This window comes from Saccostrea echinata, unplaced genomic scaffold (assembly GCF_033153115.1).
Source record: "Saccostrea echinata isolate AGI-Se365-2 ecotype Australia unplaced genomic scaffold, CSIRO_AGI_Sech_v1 ptg000025l, whole genome shotgun sequence".
Lineage (NCBI taxonomy): Eukaryota > Metazoa > Mollusca > Bivalvia > Ostreida > Ostreidae > Saccostrea > Saccostrea echinata.
In genome coordinates this window covers 20,906,262-20,925,321 of record NW_026889774.1, presented here as the reverse complement: position 1 = coordinate 20,925,321, position 19,060 = coordinate 20,906,262, and the positions used below count along the sequence as shown (strand labels likewise).

Sequence of the window (19,060 nt, the reverse complement as noted above, 5' to 3'; positions counted from 1 at the left end):
CCAATATAATATATTATACTGTTCAAAATGGGAGGGAAAAAAATAAATAAATAAATAAATTTTTTTTCAAGAATCATGATTATTCAAGAGCTTTTTTTTTATAACAGAATTGTGCATATATAGAATTACAAAGAGAGAGATAGAGAGTTACGAAAATAGTTGGTTCCACCTGTTCCACTGAGTGTCAAATTTCTTTTTTTTTTTCACCATTTTTATGTAATATAATATAAATATTACATAAAAATGGTGAAAATTAGAAATTTGACACTCGGTGGAACGGATGGAACCTACTATTTTTGTAATATTATATATATATATATATATATATATATATATATATATATATATATATATATATATATATATATATATATATATATATATATGAAAGAATACTATTTTAATCCAAGTTCCTAATGCACTTTCTTTCTTCCTAGTCCATTGCATAATCACGGAAGAAATGCCACTTTGCGTAAGAGAAAGTCGAAGGGAAATGTTTTGAGACAGACAAGGAAGGATACAGTATGTAAATGTTGAACTAGAGTAGGAATATGCTATTTTGACGTGTGATTTCCATTTGTTGTCCCCAGCTAAAATATCTAAAAAGTCAAAATGGCTAGCTACAGATACAGATACAGATCTCGTAGATTGTTTGATGATTCGGATTCCTCGTCGTCTGAAACCTCTGATTCCGAGAGTGTCGACGACGAAGGTAGGTTAGCAAGCAATGATTATAGTAACGTGCACTTGGACGTGAAAAAGTATATGTTTAGTGTTTTTAAGTGACATACAAGCTTAGTAAAATCTTGGAGATTCCGTGTACAAGAAAAAAAAATTCTTTACAGTGCTTAATTTTGTCAAATTTTATGACTGACATTATGCGGCAGGGTTTCAAATTTGGTAAAAGTGAGCCGACTCAGATAAATATTATCAATTGTGGCTTCAAGGCATCCGTTTCAAATTTATACTGTGAAAATTTTTTATACGGATCTTTTTAAATCATACAAAAGTTAAGATTTTTATTTCAAAATAAAATTGTTTTTAAAAACTTTATTTCACTTTCTTTCAGAATCATCTGAGGATTCAGAGGAGGATCTAAGAGGGGCCACGTATTTACCCAAACACAGGCCTCGGGGTTCAGGTTTTAAGGCCAAGTCAGGTTATCAGATTGGTAATGCAACGGTTACTGTTGTTGGAGGGGAAATTACCAGACAAAAAGTAAGAAATAATCTAACAGATAAATTAATAAATAAAGGTTTCAGTAACCTTGTCATATGGATTTATGTCCAAAATTAATCGATCTTTAAGAAACTGAATGTTTGTGTTTATTTGATCTTCACATTTCATTAATAAAGTTAATAAAGTAGCATGTGAAGAAATGTTGATGAAATATAAGTTCTGCTTCTTACGTCATGGAATATGGATGATTCCTTCATTTACATAAAAACATGTCAGCAAGTGTTCAGAAAATCTGAGAAAAAAATTAGACGGAATATCTTTTTTTTCTAATTATAACTGGAGTAGAATCATATGCATTATATAATTATATAACATATAATTATATAACATTACAAAAGACTGAAATGTTTGTCTTGATTGCTTATAATCATTCGATTAAGGTTGACGTAATAGTCAACGGTACAAATCCTCGTCTCGATCTGAGCCAAGGGAGAGCTTCGAGTTCCCTCCTAGCCGCGGCAGGGAGGGGCATTCAGAGAGAGTGTCGTCAGAACTATCCTGAAAGGTTAGATCCAGGAGAAATAGCTGTCACAACAGGGGGAAACCTCGCCTGTAAGGCTATATATCATGGAGTTCTGACCAAATATTCATCTAAGAAAGACGAACGGGTATCATTATGGTTCTTTTTTTTTATTTAAAAGTTGGACCCATGATTTCTGTGGGTATTAGGTGAATTAATGAGCAAAATTACATGATTGCCTTTTGTGGTGTTTCTTACTCTTTATGTGAGTAAAAAAAATGAATATTCATAACACAAGACATCCTAGTTTATCCCAAAAAAAATCCCAACATTTATTTTTTTTTTTAAATGTTATGAAATTGTATGATAAAATCCGTATATTGGTTTTTGTCTTCATTTCTCTCAATAGCATTTTTAAATACTTTTTGAAGCGGCATCAAATTATAATCAATGTGCATTGTTTTTTGAAAATTTGAATGCAGTGCTTGCCAGAATAAGATGAACAATTTTACGAATTAAAACTTTTAAATTACCACCACTCATTAAAGTAATTTTTTCTTAGTAATAGCATATGTTGAACATTGTTTTTCAAAACATTTTCTTGCAAGAAATACGGAGGAACCAAGGTTTCAAATACGATATTTATCACTTCTATGTCATGTCCCAGCAACAAATATATCGCTACTATTTTTCAAAATGACTATATTTGTCCATAATTAAAAAAAAAAGAAGACAATATTCCCAAATATTAAAATTATGAAATGTTTATCAAATTGGAATATGTAATAATCTTTTGGTGTTATTAAATGTATAATTGATTTATGTGTACAACGAATTGGGCTAAGAATTTCCTGCAAGTCAAACCGTTTTCAAGATCTCTGTTCCTTTGTCTTGGGCTATTTTTTCAAAACTTTTTTCCTGCAAGAAATACAGAAAAACTGAGTGTACAAATGAGATATTTGTCACTTCTGTGTCATGTCCAAGTAATAAATATATATCGCTACTATTTTTCAAAATTACTATATTTGTCCCCCCCCCCCCAAAAAAAAAAAGCATGACAATTCCCCAATATTAAAATTATGAAATATTCTTCAAATGTATTTACCTCTTGGGGTTAATAAATATATAACTGAGTTATCTGAACAACGAATCTTGCTTAGAATTTCCTGCAAGTCGAATTGTTTTCAAGATCCCTGGGGCTATTTAAACATTTGCCTTGGGCTATTTTTTCAAAACATTTTTCTTCCAAGAAATACAGAGGAAATAAGGGTACAAATGAGATATTTGTCAACAATAAAAATAAGGGTTGTAAGGAAAACAGATAAAATTTCCATGCAAATATATTAAACAGTTGAAGAAGCTCAATTTTGGACTCAAAGAAAAGGTTTTGTTGATATAAAAATGAGACTTTTGATTGGAATTTTTTTTCAGATTTTAGCAGACTTGGTGACAGAATGTCTGGATCAGGCTGATGCTGACGGTTACAGGTCTATTGCCTTCCCACCGATTGGGACTGGGAACCTGTCATACAATCCAGCAAGAGTTGCTGAAATAATGTTGGAATGTATTGAAGACTGCACTTCACGAACAGTAACATCTGTGTCCATTGTTATATACTCACAAGAAAGTAGTTGTTTTCAGGTAATCGCTAACGAATGTTTCAACAATACTGGTTAATGTTACATTATGAAAGACTTATTATCAGTTAGTTATTTTTTTCTCTAAATTTTGTCTTAACATTTTTTACCTTATTTTCCCCTCATGATCTTTTTTATCTTTTTCCCTTCTTGATCTATTTTGAATCAAAATCAAATTATGCATTCATACATCAATTTTTTTTGAGAAAATGAAAAGTAAAAAAAAAATACCTTTTATATATATATATATATATAAATTTCCATTATTTAAAGCTTCCAGGATGGTCTAAGAGACACAAAAAACTGTCCATATGGTTATATAGAATGGTTAAAGTTTGACAATTTCGGTATTATAGATATGTCGAATGGAAATTTTGACAGTGTATTTGTATTTAACAGTTACGGAATTCAATTTATGGCTTGTAGCGCAGTTGTTTTTCATAAGACACTTTTTATATAAAAATGAAATTGTTCGTTCGATCCATAAGAAAATAATGGATTTTGGATATTTTTTACTTTGCTTCGTTTCAGCCATATTTCTGTTACTGTCTTTCTTGCAGAATAAGTAAATAAGTAATGTAAGGAATAACTTTTAAACATTTATCGTGATGTGAATACGGACTGGCAAGTGATCAAATCTACCATAAAATCCTTTGGGCTTTATATAATATGATCACGTGATCATCCGTATTTACATCCTTATAAAAGTTAAGAAATTATATATTATTTAAAATAAAAATTGCTATCAATACTTTGTCTGGATTGAATCATTTCCCGTATATTTCTTTTAAAGGACTTTTTAAACGCAGCTATGAGATATTCGTCATCAACCTCAAAACTGAGTAAGTTTTTTAAAAATAATAATTGTAAAATAAGCTCGGAAATGGTCACAGTTTTAGGGTTCATTTCTTTTCAGAATAATACGAGTTCTGAACTCTTTATATGAAACATTTAGGTAAAGATTCTTTTTTCATGTTGTCAAAACTTTCTTTCAAACAAAAAAAAATTAATATAACTCTTTTCAACATTCCAAAACACGTTTTCAAATTTTTTCAGGCTTGAGTTCCAATAAAAAGCGAGGATCTAAAGCTTCGCCTGGAATTTCGATCTCAAACTTTAGTAATAATATTGGCGGAATCAATGTGAATGTCTCAGTTGGTAGTCTTCAAGATCAAAATGTAAGACTTCTCAATGTGGCAATGCTACAATACTTAAGACAAGTTTTTGCGATAGTCAAGAGCACTTATGAAACAAAAGAATTTTACACGATGTTGATCATTTTCCTATTCGGAGAACTGTACAGGAATCATAAGCAAAAATATATTGGTTAATTTTTGTATTTAATGACCGATATATAAATACCAGGTAGATGTTGTCGTCAATAGCATTGGGCAGGACCTCAGCATGGATTCCGCCTTGTCCTCCGCCCTAGTGTCTGCTGCTGGACCAAATCTCATGCAAGAGCTTCATCAGACATGTCTTGGTAAAATTCCTTTTGGATTTGTTGCTGTTACTAAGGGTTACAACTTAAATTGTAAAGAAGTATTTCATGGTGCCTTATCTTCATGGAGCTCAAAAACAACAGGCAGTAAACACCAACCAGATATTGTAAGTTCTTCTTAAAATATGTCTTTAAGGGTTCAGGATTTTCAAAGATTAACTTCTCCTTAAACATATTATAGGTCCTAGAAGAGTTCGTCTATAAATGTCTGAAAACGGCCAATTCACGTGGACACAAGTCCATTGCGTTTCCAGCATTAGGAACAGGACAGTTAAAGTTCCCACCAGATGTGGCTGCTGCTTGTACTGTCGCAGGAATTAAAAAGTTTTCAGCCAAATATAGCATTTCCGAAATACGAATTTTACTGTATAGTGGGAGTCCAGACTTGAATCAGCTTAAGAAGGTTTTATACTATCATGACTTCCTTTTTCATACAAAAACAACAAACACATTTTAACTCTCTCAAATATAAAGATGGAAATGTTATCTTGAAAAAATATATAGCTTTATGACATTATCTCTTCGCAGGCCTTTAAGGATGAAATGACCACTCCTGGACACAGAGGTAGAGGATTTTTTTTTCAATGTCTCTTTCACCATCGAAGCTTTGTAATGAAAGAATAAACTGTGAAAGCATTTATTTTCATGAGCATTAATTCTCGTTGTTTTCATGGTATAAAGAAAATCACGAATACATGTCTTCCATGAAAGGTTAAAATTTTAATCTACAGTGTCATGTCTACCAACTTACCACGAAATGAAATCAATATTTGTTTTTCAAACCTCGTGAAAAGTTGGGTCCCATGAAAATAAGTGCATTTAGAGTTACCATATTCATGCAAAGAATTGTGTTTAGGTTAAATTGTGAATAAAACTTACAATAAATTACATTTACTTGGATTTTCATATATTGTGTTTTTTAGTGAGCAAAGCAGGAAAATCAGCTTCTGTCGAACACTTTTCTCAATACAGCGAACCAAAGCGAGGCACAGAAGCCTGGTTGGCATGGAAGTACAGGGAAGATCTCAGGACGCCGAAATATTGGACAAAATACACCGACACCAAAAAACTAAAACATTGGAATTTGGGGGGTAGCTCTTTTGAAAAGGTGGATCAAGTTACCAAAAGTTCCATAAGCAATGCCCTTAAAAAATCTGTACAAGTCAAAACGATTGTCAGTATACAACGGCTTGAAAATGTTGGTTTGTTCCAAAAGTACGGCGATGAATGCCAGAGATTATTTCGCAAAGCTAGTATGGCAGGGAATTTTACTCCTTTGGATAAAGTACAGAACTCGCTGGGCCCGGTGAGGGTAATGAAGTATCTTGACCAATCCTTAACGAAGCACACTTATCCAGAAATAAACGAGTATTTCTTTTTCCACGGTACGAAACCAAATGCTGTGAATTTGATCTGTGAACAGGGGCTAGATAGTAGGCTAGGGGGCGGACGGCTTGGTGTCGGAGTCTATGGAGCAGAAATGGCATCAAAGTCTCACGGTTACACAGGTACATTGTATGTTTGTAGCGGGTATTCCCGGCAATGATGGAAAACACACTTGTAGCTTTTTTAAATTTTACATTTTATTATGGTGACATGTCTAGTTGATGATAAATGGATAATGGAAAATGGAACTAATGGAATATATGGAATAATGGAAAATGGATATGTCCTGCAATATACAAATTGCGTCATAAAAATATGTACAAACAATATATCAATTATCTAATATTCTGATCATAAAAATATAACAAATTATCTGTCTTCCCTTTAACAATTATTTATCATATTTATAAATTTCACTCGATATGATAAAATAGAGAAATTCTATATAAGGGAGTTAACTCTTACAACATAATTACTCTTAACAGTCTTGTGAAGAGTTATCTTTCTTTTATGTTTCTGTACAAATCATAAAAAATATATATACAGATAGACATACCAATTTATGGAATTGAACTTTCTCCAAAGCAATAATTTAATTCTTTACTTATGGTGTTACCTATGTACAATAAATAAAATAATCAGGATTTGTTCTTTACAAATACCTTTCTCATAATAAATAGATATTCAAATTAGTTTGATTATCAAAATATTCACATAAAAATATTTCTAGGTATATATACAAATTAATTAATAAGAAAACTCCATCAGATTTATCTACATCTGATTATACAGACAGATAATTCAATATGTTAACATTTAAAAGTGAAATATTATGTTTTCCACCTATTTCACATAAATTATGGAAAACATATCTTAAGGCATAAAAAAGGGTAAAACTTACATTTTCAGGAACTGTCTTAGGTCTTTGAATAAATAAAGTCAGCAGCTATATAACTATGTCTTCTCCATTCTAAACCTTGAGCTAATTCTGAATAAAACTCAGTACCCCACAAAGACTAAACTTTCAACCAATGAAATCTATCCGTTTCAAAATCTGACCAATAGATATGTGTGGTCATGTAAAAGTATATGTACAGGTGTGGATCCAAAGGGGTGTATATCTATGTCACTAAATACCCATGTTAGTAAAGAATGAACAGAATGAAACTTTAATAGAAAACTTATCATTTATGCATTTATAACATATTTAATAGTTTATTTAGTTTATTTAATTTATATTTAATATTTATTTTATTTCATTTAAAATCATTTCAACTTTTATAATTCTTAATAAAAGTACCTCTACTACATGTTGTCTTTATATAACAGCCTAGCTTTTGTGTAGAGGTTAAAATCTGCATGTTTCCATCCCCCATGCTTCGCGTAAAACGTAAACCAGGCCCGTAGAACGCGGGGTGGGGGGCCAGTGGGCTCCCCCCACTTTTTTCTGAGTATAGATTTTGCTATGGTAGTATTTTAGATGCTAGTCCCCCCCCCCCCCAACTTTTTGATGTTGATAGGTCAAGCACAGGCAAATTTCAGGATTTGAACAGTAAATTTGCTTTTTAGTCCCCTACCGGTGAAACCGAAGGGGACTATACGTTTCCTCTTAGTCTGTCCGTCCGTCTGTCTGTCTGTCTGTCTGACCCTCTGTCTGTCTGTCAGTGTGTCCCACTTGCTTTTCCGCACTTTTTTTCTAAACGCTTGCAAATATTGAGCTGATTTTTGGTATGTGACTTTACCTTGATGAGTTATAGATCAAGTTTGCATTTCATTCCACTTTATTGATTTTTGACCGAAATATGGCATTTTCAATTTTTAACGGGAACCAGATTGCACTTGCCGGTAGAGGACTAGTATTGCTAATGCAATACTCTCAGAATGCTTGTTTTTTTTTTTTTCGTTTTTTCTTTGCAGATAATTTAGGGAAGTTGCCCCCCCCCCTTTTGGTCAGTTTAGTTTTTTTTTTCATTTTTGGGGGGAGGGGGAAGTTGCCCCCCTCCCACTTTTGAAATCGTTGCTACAGACATGTAAACTGGCCCAAACCAGGTAATACTCGAGTAACTTGGCAAGAATGAGAGTCATTCCTAAAATATTCTTAAGGTATGAAAATTTAATTGAACATACAAAATATCTTATTTTATTTTTTAAATTGTGATTTTATTAAAACTATGCACATCTTAATCTTTGATGCCTGGTTCGACAGGCGAACAAAATTATAGTAAATATACTACTATTGGTGATTCAGAATAATAAAACAGCATTCTAGAAGTTAACTTTCGTTTATGACAAGAAAGACAAACAACGAATTAATTGCTATGGGAGACATGATGACTTGTAGAGTTATACAATGAGTATATCGGTATGTTTTACACAGAAATATTTTGTTTTGTTCATAGGAACGAATAGCAAAGGTGAAAGACCCATGTTCTTGGTCAGGATGTGCCTCGGAGATGTCTTTTTGACAAATGTAGACACTAACTTTAGGAGGGCCCCGTGCAAAAAATGCAGTAATGCTCAGTGTACAAGTCATCAAGAGATGTATGACAGTGTAGTGGCCAATGGTGGAGCATTTTCCGATCGCGAGTTCGTGGTTTATGACAGAAATCAGTCTTATCCCGAATTTCTTATTTGGTATATCTGATGAACGACATATGCATGGGGGTAAAAGGATTATTTTTTACCTTTAACTTCACTGGAGAAATGCGATTTAAAGGTCAGGAAAAAGTACCTTGTAATTTGAAGGATATTAAATGAATTGAAAATAATTGTGTGTGTGTGTGTGTTCTTTTTAAATTTGGCATGCATGAGTGGTAACGTATCAATCATATATTATAATACTTATACTTTGCTTCCAATTTATGCAATTTATGCGGGGTCCATTCCACTACATTTTACTTGGACCAGTTTTAAAACAGATTTTCACTGAAGTTTGTGCAAAATATTTTGCTGGCATTTATCAGCAAAAACAATAAATAAGATATATAATATAATATATATACATATAATTTTAACACCTTGTGGGGGTCATACATTCGTCGTTCTCATCATACCCAAAACAAGGAAGATTATACACCTCAAAAATTAGTGAATTCACAGTATCTTTTGTCAGTTCCTGAATTTAATCTATGGTGTAAAATATTTTCAAAACGTACACTGTCTAGAAAGAAGCAGTGACTTATAACTGAATTTGACCTACCGGAAATAAGCTATGTTACTAAAGATAATCATAGATATCAAAAAATACTAGTAGCAAATAATGCAGAGAACGGCATCGCTTATAATACTATATTGTGTGTGGCTGACCTGGGACCTGATTCAAAAGATTCTGATAATATAATTGAAATATAACATTACTTATCTCTTAGTTGCATATAGCTTTATTTTTCCTATTCATGCACTTTTAATTTTGCTGCTTTGATAGTACAGCAAAGTCGTAAAGTAATATAAAATAATATATCATAGGTAATGTGTATTTTTGTATCAGATGAATAAAGATCTTGGGCAAAAACACAAGGTTTATTATGAAAATACAATTATAACAAAATTAATTTTAATACAATAATCAGATATATTTTTATCAATCAGCCTCTTCAATACTTGAAACAACTTCCTGGTTCCACGAGATGCTCGAGGAAGAAAATCCAGAATTGAATAAAAATAGTAAAATATATGAGGAAGGATACCAAAGAATTATAAAAATTCCTCTATTATAAAAGATTATAAATATATGCAATTTTATCCTATTGTTATGTAAAATTGCTGTAATTATTTGACACGCATAGAAAGTTAAGATGGCTGGTTACAGAAATCGCAGGTTACTGGACGATTCTGATTCTTCGTTGTCGGAATCCTCAGAATCCTCAGAATCTGATGAAGAAGGTAAGAAAATAGTTTCGTTGCTTTAAGGATAAATAACACAAGTAAACTTTTATCAAAAATCAGCGATTTTCCTCATAGATTTATATTCAAATAGGTGATTTGATTAATGTTTGCCAGGTAAAGTGGGAGGATTTTGTAAGATTTTGTTAAGACAATGTTAAAAATGTGCCCAGAATTTTATATAGAATTACATAGAAAGCAAAACAGACTCGCATATTTAATCAGCAAAGAAAACGTACGGTTTCTTTATATTTTAGGGATTTATTACTTATGTCATTTCTATTCAAAACCAGTCAGAAAATATATGTATATATCAACCCATGCGTCATTTTTTTTGTTTGCGTTATGTATCCTTAAATGAAACTTTTGGGATAATTCTATTTAAAAAATTTAAGATGAAAGCTAAAAGTAAACGTTCTCCTTACTAATGAAGAGACCTGTTTTGATCTAGAGCAATATGACATTGTGCTGCTTTATTCTTCTTCTATGTGCAATAAGTGTATTCTCTCCGTAGAATCTACTGACGATTCCGACGAGTTGGTAGGGGCCACTTATTTACCCAAACACAGTTCCCGAGGATCAAGTTTTCAAGTCAAGTCGGGTTTCCAGATTGGTAATATTACAGTCGATATTGTTGGAGGAGATATTACCAGACAACAGGTAAGGAAAGGAATGATTGGATTCTTCAAAATTCGAAGAAATAGCATGAAAGATTATTTTAACTTTTCTATACAAGCATTTTAATTTACCTGATAATTCTATTTTGCTAATGAAAGCTAGAATTCTAGAAAAGATTTACCATCATACTAGCCCACCACTGAGTACACCTTTCCGTAGACACCGAGAAGAATACTGTATTAGAAAACTAGGCACGGCCTCTCCATATGGTAGCAATGACATTGTCGATAGTGATGGGAATCTTTCAAGCCCATAGTGTAGCAATATGAATATGATGGGACATTTTAACAGTACACAGAGACATAAGCGTAGTCATGGACATCGGTCTGACCTATTAAACACGATGTCTCTTTTGATTCACTACTGCTACCGAAAATACTGCTCAAAAAACCCGTTTGTTCTTTAAACTTCAAGATGCCAACAAAGGAATTGACGCAGTTAATATGAGTAATATTCTTAATCACACAAAGGTCCAGTCTTGTATTCCACCATATTTCAATTTGAAGTCCACACTATGTATTTCTTACAAATATACATCGACAATTGCTCCCAAACTTTTTGATGATAAAAAAACTCTACAGTGCCTAGATATCGAGCATCTGAAACATAAACCTCCATCGTGCTCATGTTCTTCTTCACCCTGCAACTATAGTCCTGCTGGACACGTCATTACTGGTGACGTAAATATAGTTAATAATGAGGACCTTAAATCACTTATTATAAGAGGGCCAAAGTTTAGGGAACCCCGATCTTCCACCTGGCGTCATAATTTCATAAATATTATGAATTCTATAGAAGATTACGCCAGACGATGGGCCAAATATGAATAAGAAGACTTGACACTTTGTCAGAATGAATTAAATGTATCAGATGGGTGTTGAAATCGCGCAGTATAAATATTTCGGATTTCAAATGTTTCGTTATGAGCATCGCTGAATAGACATAATTTGTCGAAATGCGCATCTGGTGCATCAAAATTGGTACCGTATAAGCTTTACATGAAAACATCTATACTTATGTCTTCGACAATGCAGAAGTGAAACTAGAATTACATGTAGATAGATTACACGATCAGTATGTACCGGTCCCCGCTGACAAAGCAGTAATAGCATTGTCTTTGTTTGTAAGGCTCATTATTAGAATTGAATTTTAGAGGAACTAGGATTAAATTCTGCAAGTGGTAATCCAATTTATACCCATAGCTCCCTTTCTAAGGAGGAAATTCTTCAAAACCATACGTCAGTTTTAAATATTTTTAATATTCCAAACAATCAAAATGAATTTGAATTAACATACCCATACCTATACTGGATTCCAAAACTTCATAAATATCCTTACAAACAAAGATACATAACGGGTTCAAGTAAATGTTCTAACAAGCCTCTTTCTTTACTCGTCACTAAAATATTTCTAGCAGTGAAGGAGAAACTTTAGGAGTACTGTACAACAGTATATTCGAGAAGTGGTGTAAATCAGATGTGGATACTTAAAAACTTCAAGGAACTTTTAGTAAAATTTTAACAAAATCAATAACATCAAAACATACGACTTTTCAACACTTTATACAACCATTCCCCACGATAAATTAAAGTCTAGGCTTTTTGACATCATTAACAGCTGCGTTTTCAATAAAAATAGAACTCGTAAATATACTCACATGTACCTTGTCATTGGTCATCTGCAAAATTATTTTGCTAAAAAACATTCTGATTGTACACAGAATTACTCTAAAGTTGATATTAAAAAGAAGTTTGAGTTTCTGATTGACAATATCAGAAATATATGTATATAAATATATATGAAAATCAGGTCTTCCAACAATCTGTTGGAATACCCAAGGGTACCAATTGCGCCCCCCTATTAGCAAACCATTTTGTGTTCAGATGAAACAGAATTGATTCAAAAAATTCTACATGAGGAGAATAAAACACTTGCTGTGGCCTTCAACGCGACATTTAGATATATCGACGACATATTATCAATTAACAATAGTTACTTTCATTCATATGTCGACTCAATATATCCCACGGAGCTTGAAATAAAAAAATATCACAAAGTCTGACACATCTGTTTCATATTTGGATATTTTACTATAAAAAGACTTTAATGGTAACCTACAACCAAGCTTTATGATAAACGTGATAACTTTAATTTTTCAATCGTCAACTTCCCTTACCTATGTAGCACCTATGCAATATACCCTTATCACCCGCTTATGGGGGTTTTATCTCCCAGTTGATTCGATACGCAAGAGCATGCTCTACGTATGAAGAATTTCTGAAACGGGGCAAACTATTGACTAACAAACAGGATATCAACAGTCTCGTTTGAAGTCATCATTTCGCAAGTTTTATGGTCGATACAATGACCTTGTCAGCAATTACAACCTTTCATTAACAAATGCTGACTGACGTTTTTCATACTAATTGTTAGGCCATTATTTACACACTGAATTGTCGACGGATTTTACTGAATTGTCGACGGATTTTTTTCGTTATTTCCCGATCATGACAAGGAGCTCACGGCGGGTGTGACCGGTCTGTAGAGGATGCTCACTCCTCAATGGCACCCGATCCCACCTTTGAATTTATTTTATTTTATTTTTTTTTTGCTCTGTTCCCGATTTGTATTGTTTAAATGGACTTTGAGCTTGAATACTGTTCGTTATCTCCATATTTTATTTTGATGGTTTCTTTTTTAATTTAGGTTGACGTAATAGTTCACAGTGCAAATCCTAGTCTTGATCTGAGTCAAGGGAGAGCGTCCAGTTCCCTCCTATCTGCAGCAGGGAGGGGCATTCAGAGAGAGTGTCGTCAGAACTATCCTGGCACGTTATCAACAGGGGAAATAGCTGTCACAACAGGAGGAAATCTCGCCTGTAAGGCAATATATCATGGAGTTCTGGCAAAATATTCATCTAAAAAAGACGAACAGGTATTAATTAACATTACAAATTCATTAATTTATAAGGAGTCTTCCAATTTCAGGATTCTGGGTCGAGTAGTGAATAATTCAGCAAAAAGCATTTCATTTGTTGGTGCTTTCTATACGAGTTTAAGTTCCATTGAGCACATTTAAAGAGTTAGAGTGTCCTTCCCTCTATCAATGAAGCCTGTTACCTTATGTCCGATTCAACTAAGATTTGCTCATGTTCACAGATCTTAGCAGACTTAGTGACAGAATGTCTAGATCAGGCTGATGCTGACGGTTACAGGTCCATCGCCTTCCCACCGATAGGGACCGGGTACCTGTCCTATCCCTCTCCAAGAGTTGCTGAAATAATGTTGGAATGCATCAAAGAGTGCACATCACGAACAATAACATCTGTGTCCATTGTAATATACTCACAAGAAAGCAGCACTTTCCAGGTATAGATTATTGCCTTGTTCTTATTGTAAGATGTTAAATTTTCTCGATTACAAAACAAATCTGTAATATGCTTGGATTTATGAATAATACATAAAAATTGTGACTCATTTGAAGTCTTATTTTACTAATTCACATACGATGATCAGAAGAAATCCAAATTTAGACATAACATGGATGTCAAAACATTTAGGAAACAATCCATTGTCTTTCTCCTAATACCAAACAAGGAAATGTGAAAGATTAAAAAGATCTAAAATTATCACCATTTTTATAATCAGATCATCACTACAGTGTGAGATCCAGGATCTAATTTTGAAAAAAAAAAAACAGTTTATAGAAATGCACCTGTCAATATGTTTGCAAATAACTTTATAGTGTATTGTTTTATTTTCGTAAGAAGGAAATTTATTTGTTTGACGGATACTCTTAAAGTTTGTATACATGTATTTCATATGGATGTTTACGTTTTATTTCTGTCCCCAACTTGACCAGGGCTCAGAAACTAAGGCATGTTTTAAGATCCAAAGGCTGTAATAAGAAAAAATAAAAATTGAATGTTATAAACTTTGCCTTTCATTTTCACTGTTATATTTTATATACATTTTATTGTCAAGGACTTCCTAAACGCAGCAGGAAAGTATTCGTCATCTACATCAAACCAGAGTAAGTTGAAAATCTGTCTCCATTTTATTTTTCCTAATATAGTATATTTTATTTCTCAGAAAATTATGTTTATCTTTTATTTTCAGATCATAAACAAGGCAGTGCTTCCAAGGTTTCCAGACATTCTGGAAATAGTGTCAGACTCGGGTCTGTAAATATTAAAGTAGTTCTCGGTGCTCTAAACAAGGAAAGCGTGAGTATTTTAATGACGTTGAATTTCACATTGAACTTGCTTGCTTTTATAAACATGTATGAGCTGAACAGCGTAAATTTTAGCACAGATTTAAGAAAATCAAATGTCATCTTCAAACTGTTTTGAGAACATGTGCACTCATGGCCAGAAAATTATTTGGATGCGACATTACTAGTAGTTAAGGAGCCTAATTAAAAATTAAAAATTAAATGGCATCTTCAAACTTTTTTGAGGACATGTACACTCATGTCCAAAATATTATTTGGATGCGACATTGATTTAAGAGCCTAAAAGCAAAGATAAATATATGTACATATACATATTATATAGCTCATTACTATGTGTTGTAGAAGTGAGATTTACCAAGGTAATTAAATAAATGTGCATTATTTTAGGCTGATGTCTTGGCTCATTGTGCTCCAAAAGACTTGAACCTCAGCACCGGTGCTCTTTCACGGGTTTTACTGAATGATGCAGGGCCTGGACTGCAGACAGAACTCAACAACGTAGCGTCAAAAGGAATAAATTTTGGTGGATTAGTCATTACTAATGGATACAATCTGTCATGCAAATATGTCTTCCATGGCACTTTGCCAAAATGGGGAACACCCTCGCCTGATCCTTCTGGAGTTTGTTCATACTCTGATATTACATTCTTCTGTTCATTTGTTTCTCGAAAAATAGAATTCGAATGCTGAGCACGTGGTGCCAACATGCCTTTTTTAATTTTATTTCATAATTGGCTAACACAACAATGATATCTTTTCTAGTGTTTGGAACAGTTTGTAACCGGCTGTCTGGAAACGGCGAACTTTAACTCGATAAGATCGATAGCATTTCCAACGCTTGGTATTGGGGCTTTGGGATATCCTACAAAAAATGCGATTAAAGTTATGGTACAGAGTATCCAGAAGTTCAGCCGTAATCATCCACAATCTAGTCTTACAGACGTCAGCATTGTGATTTTTAAAGGAAGCCAAGATTCTTCATTAGTCCAATCTGTATGTAGAAATTTTTATCTTTTTTTAAAATAAATTTTGAATAAATTGCTGAAGTTATCCCTGTTGTATTCTAGCAATTCTAATACTTTTTTTTTAATTTAAAAAAGGGGGTTTAATTTTCTATTTAATTTATGACTTCTTATAGGAGCTTTTAAATGAACTTGGAATTGGTCAAAGTGCTTCAGGTATGTTCGTCTAGAATCCTAAACATTCATTTTTTGGTCTTTTATGCTTTATTAATACATACTAGCGTATATTTCTTTATTCCCACAGGTTCGACTTCCCAAGCAACATCAGCAGCTTCGTCCACTGGAATGTCGCGTACAAAATTTAGCAAAAATATTGGCAAAATTTCTGTGAATGTTATAGTAGGAAGTTTGCCAGATCAAAATGTAAGCCTTTTTAATCTGTTGCTATAAATATAGTATGACTGTAATTTCTAAATATATCAGAATTTGTGTAATGTAAAATCTAGGAAATTATCCATTTCTATACAAGAGCATACACTGTAAAACTATGAAGAACATAGATAGTTTCCCTGCAGTAATATTAGAGAACTCAGAAATTCATTTCATGTGGAATAAATAAAAATGTGGCTTAAATACACGAAGTACTATGTTCTAACTGCAAGACTTACATTACCAGGTTAGTGCTGTTGTCAATGCCATCGGACAAGATCTCAACATGAACTCTGCGTCTTCCTCTGCTCTGGTCTCTGCTGCTGGACCAAACCTCGTACAAGAGCTTCATCAAAAATGTCCTAAAAATAACATTGCTTTCGGTTTTATTGCTGTTACCAAGGGTTACAATTTGAAATGTTCCGAAGTTTTTCATGGCGCCTTGTTGTCGTGGTATGCTAAAGCTACTGGCAATACAACCCAACCAGATATTGTAAGTGTTAATTTCTAATGGTACGTTTTTGAAAATTGAATATTCAAGGTTTTGAATGGAACTGAACTAAATTTGACACTTTCAGATATTGGAGGAATTTGTTTATAATTGTCTAAAAACGGCCAATTCCCATGGACACAAGTCCATAGCGTTTCCAGCACTCGGTACAGGACAGCTGAAGTTCCCGTTGGACGTAGCAGCTGCTTGCACTGTGGCGGCAATTCGAAAGTTTTCAGCCAAATATAGCATTTCTGAAGTACGAATCGTATTGTACGGTGGTAGTCCAGACTTGAAACAATTAGAGAAGGTGGGTTAGATTACAGTTTCCTAATCTAATACGTTACTGTATATACTCATTTGAATTACGTATATGAATGTTAAAAAGCTCTTAGGCTTATATGTGAGGTCACATCTTCTCAATATAACCATCTTTGCAGGCATATAAAGATGAATTGTCTAGTCCTGGGAAAAAAGGTAGATTTAAATAAAAAGAATGATTCTCTTAAAATCATTTTCTGGATTAAAAGAATTTCGACAAAATAGTTCAAATTGTTAGCATTCCGTTCATACTTCAAATAAAGGAGTATTACGTTTACTTAACTTTATTTCCCTTTAGTGAGTGCTGTCGGTCACCCAGTACCGAGCGGACAGTCTTCTCAATACCATGAGCCACCGCGTGGAACAAAAGCCTGGTTAGCTTGGAAGTACAGGGAAGACATGAGGACACCAAAATACTGGACGAAATACACAAACACAAAAAAATTGAAAGACTGGAATTTGGATGTTAGAACAAATGTCCACTCTTTAGAAACCGTAGACCAACTGACTTTCAATTCAATAGGCGCTACTCTAAAAAGCACACTAGGTACTGTAAGAATAGTAAGCATAAAGCGAATAGAGAACGTGAGTCTCTATCAAAAATATGGCGACGAATGCCAAAGATTATTTCGCAAAGCAAGTGTTGAAGGTAACTTTGTTCCCCTCGAAAAAATGAAGAACTCGACAGGCTCTGTAAAAGTAATGAAGACTTTAGACCCTTCTTTAACTCGACATACATACCCAGAAATTAATGATTATTACTTTTTCCACGCAACAAAGGCCCAGCTTGTAGATGTGATATGTTCACAAGGCTTAGACAGTAGACTGGCAAATAATGGACTGCTTGGTAGTGGTGTTTATGGAGCAGAGGTGGCAGTAAAGTCCCATGCATATTCAGGTAGTATAGATAATTTCTCTCCCATTTCAGTTTTTAAAAATATTGAAAATTATTGAAATTTATGTATTAAACTACATGATAAGCATATACATGATTAGAAGGTTATAGACGTTTACGTGCTGTGCTCAATTAAATTCTGCCATGTAAAGAATAATCTATTTATATATTAGGACCAAACCAGAAGGGAGAACGCCCCATGTTTCTTATCAGAATGTGTCTTGGGGATGTGTACATGACTGGGTCAGTAGGACAATTCAGAAGACCCCCATGTAAAATATGTCTCTCGAATATTTGCACAACTCATCAAGAAACATATGACAGTGTAGTGGCTAACTTCCCACAACGAGAATTTGTTGTTTATGACAGGAATCAGTCATATCCTGAATACATCATTTGGTATAGATAGTCTACATGTGGATATTGAAGGTCCTATGTGCGGAAACTGTCTTGCTTTGCAGAGAAATGAAAACGTAAAACTTCTTTATTTTTTGAGTTTGTTTGGATTGGTTTATTGTGTTTTTTGTTCAAATATCTACCTAATTTGCATTGAAATATATTGTACATTATTTGCATCCAAGAGCAGTAGGGAGTATTTTTTTTTAACGTTCTTCTTGAAGGGATGGAAAATCTCGAGTTTTGTCGCTCTTTTGGTGTTTTTTTACACGCTGTGGAAAATATCACTTTTTTCCATTTATAAATTACAGTATTTTACTGTTGAAAATGTAAGAAATATTATTATTATTCTATTTAAAAATGTGTTGATATATGTTGGTGTTCCTGTGACAGTTTCAGACGATCTGCTCTTTTGCATCGCCTTCCTGCTAGCAAATGTATTGGTTAACAACTGTGTACGTAAAGGATGTATAACAATTCATACTTATGTTACGTTGTAAATAAATACACCGTCTAACAATTCAGATTTATTTTTTAATTGTCCTAAAAAT

At 33.3% G+C, this 19,060-nt stretch overlaps 1 protein-coding gene across 1 annotated transcript; it reads left to right on the top strand.

The window, feature by feature from the left end:
* The first annotated feature begins 612 nt into the window (after nt 1-612).
* Nucleotides 613-18,679, top strand: LOC133192944 (uncharacterized). Its single transcript, XM_061328947.1, has 26 exons — nt 613-712; nt 1,070-1,218; nt 1,620-1,847; nt 3,131-3,340; nt 4,130-4,178; nt 4,393-4,514; nt 4,702-4,944; nt 5,019-5,240; nt 5,366-5,402; nt 5,761-6,345; nt 8,623-8,864; nt 10,009-10,105; nt 10,557-10,765; nt 13,490-13,717; nt 13,942-14,151; nt 14,767-14,815; nt 14,902-15,008; nt 15,404-15,637; nt 15,779-16,009; nt 16,155-16,194; nt 16,283-16,401; nt 16,655-16,900; nt 16,986-17,207; nt 17,338-17,374; nt 17,517-18,116; nt 18,287-18,679. The coding sequence occupies exons 1-26, from the start codon at nt 613-615 to the stop codon at nt 18,520-18,522; spliced, it is 5,052 nt and encodes a 1,683-aa protein (XP_061184931.1). The 3' UTR covers nt 18,523-18,679.
* The last annotated feature ends 381 nt before the right edge of the window (nt 18,680-19,060 follow it).

Bases quoted from the DNA above. Each gene is read 5' to 3' on its own strand.
- LOC133192944 (XM_061328947.1), top strand. From the start codon at position 613: ATGGCTAGCTACAGATACAGATACAGATCTCGTAGATTGTTTGATGAT. The intron at 5,403-5,760 runs GTAGAGGATTTT...TGTGTTTTTTAG, and splicing joins GACCACTCCTGGACACAGAG to TGAGCAAAGCAGGAAAATCA. The intron at 8,865-10,008 runs TGATGAACGACA...TGACACGCATAG, and splicing joins AATTTCTTATTTGGTATATC to AAAGTTAAGATGGCTGGTTA.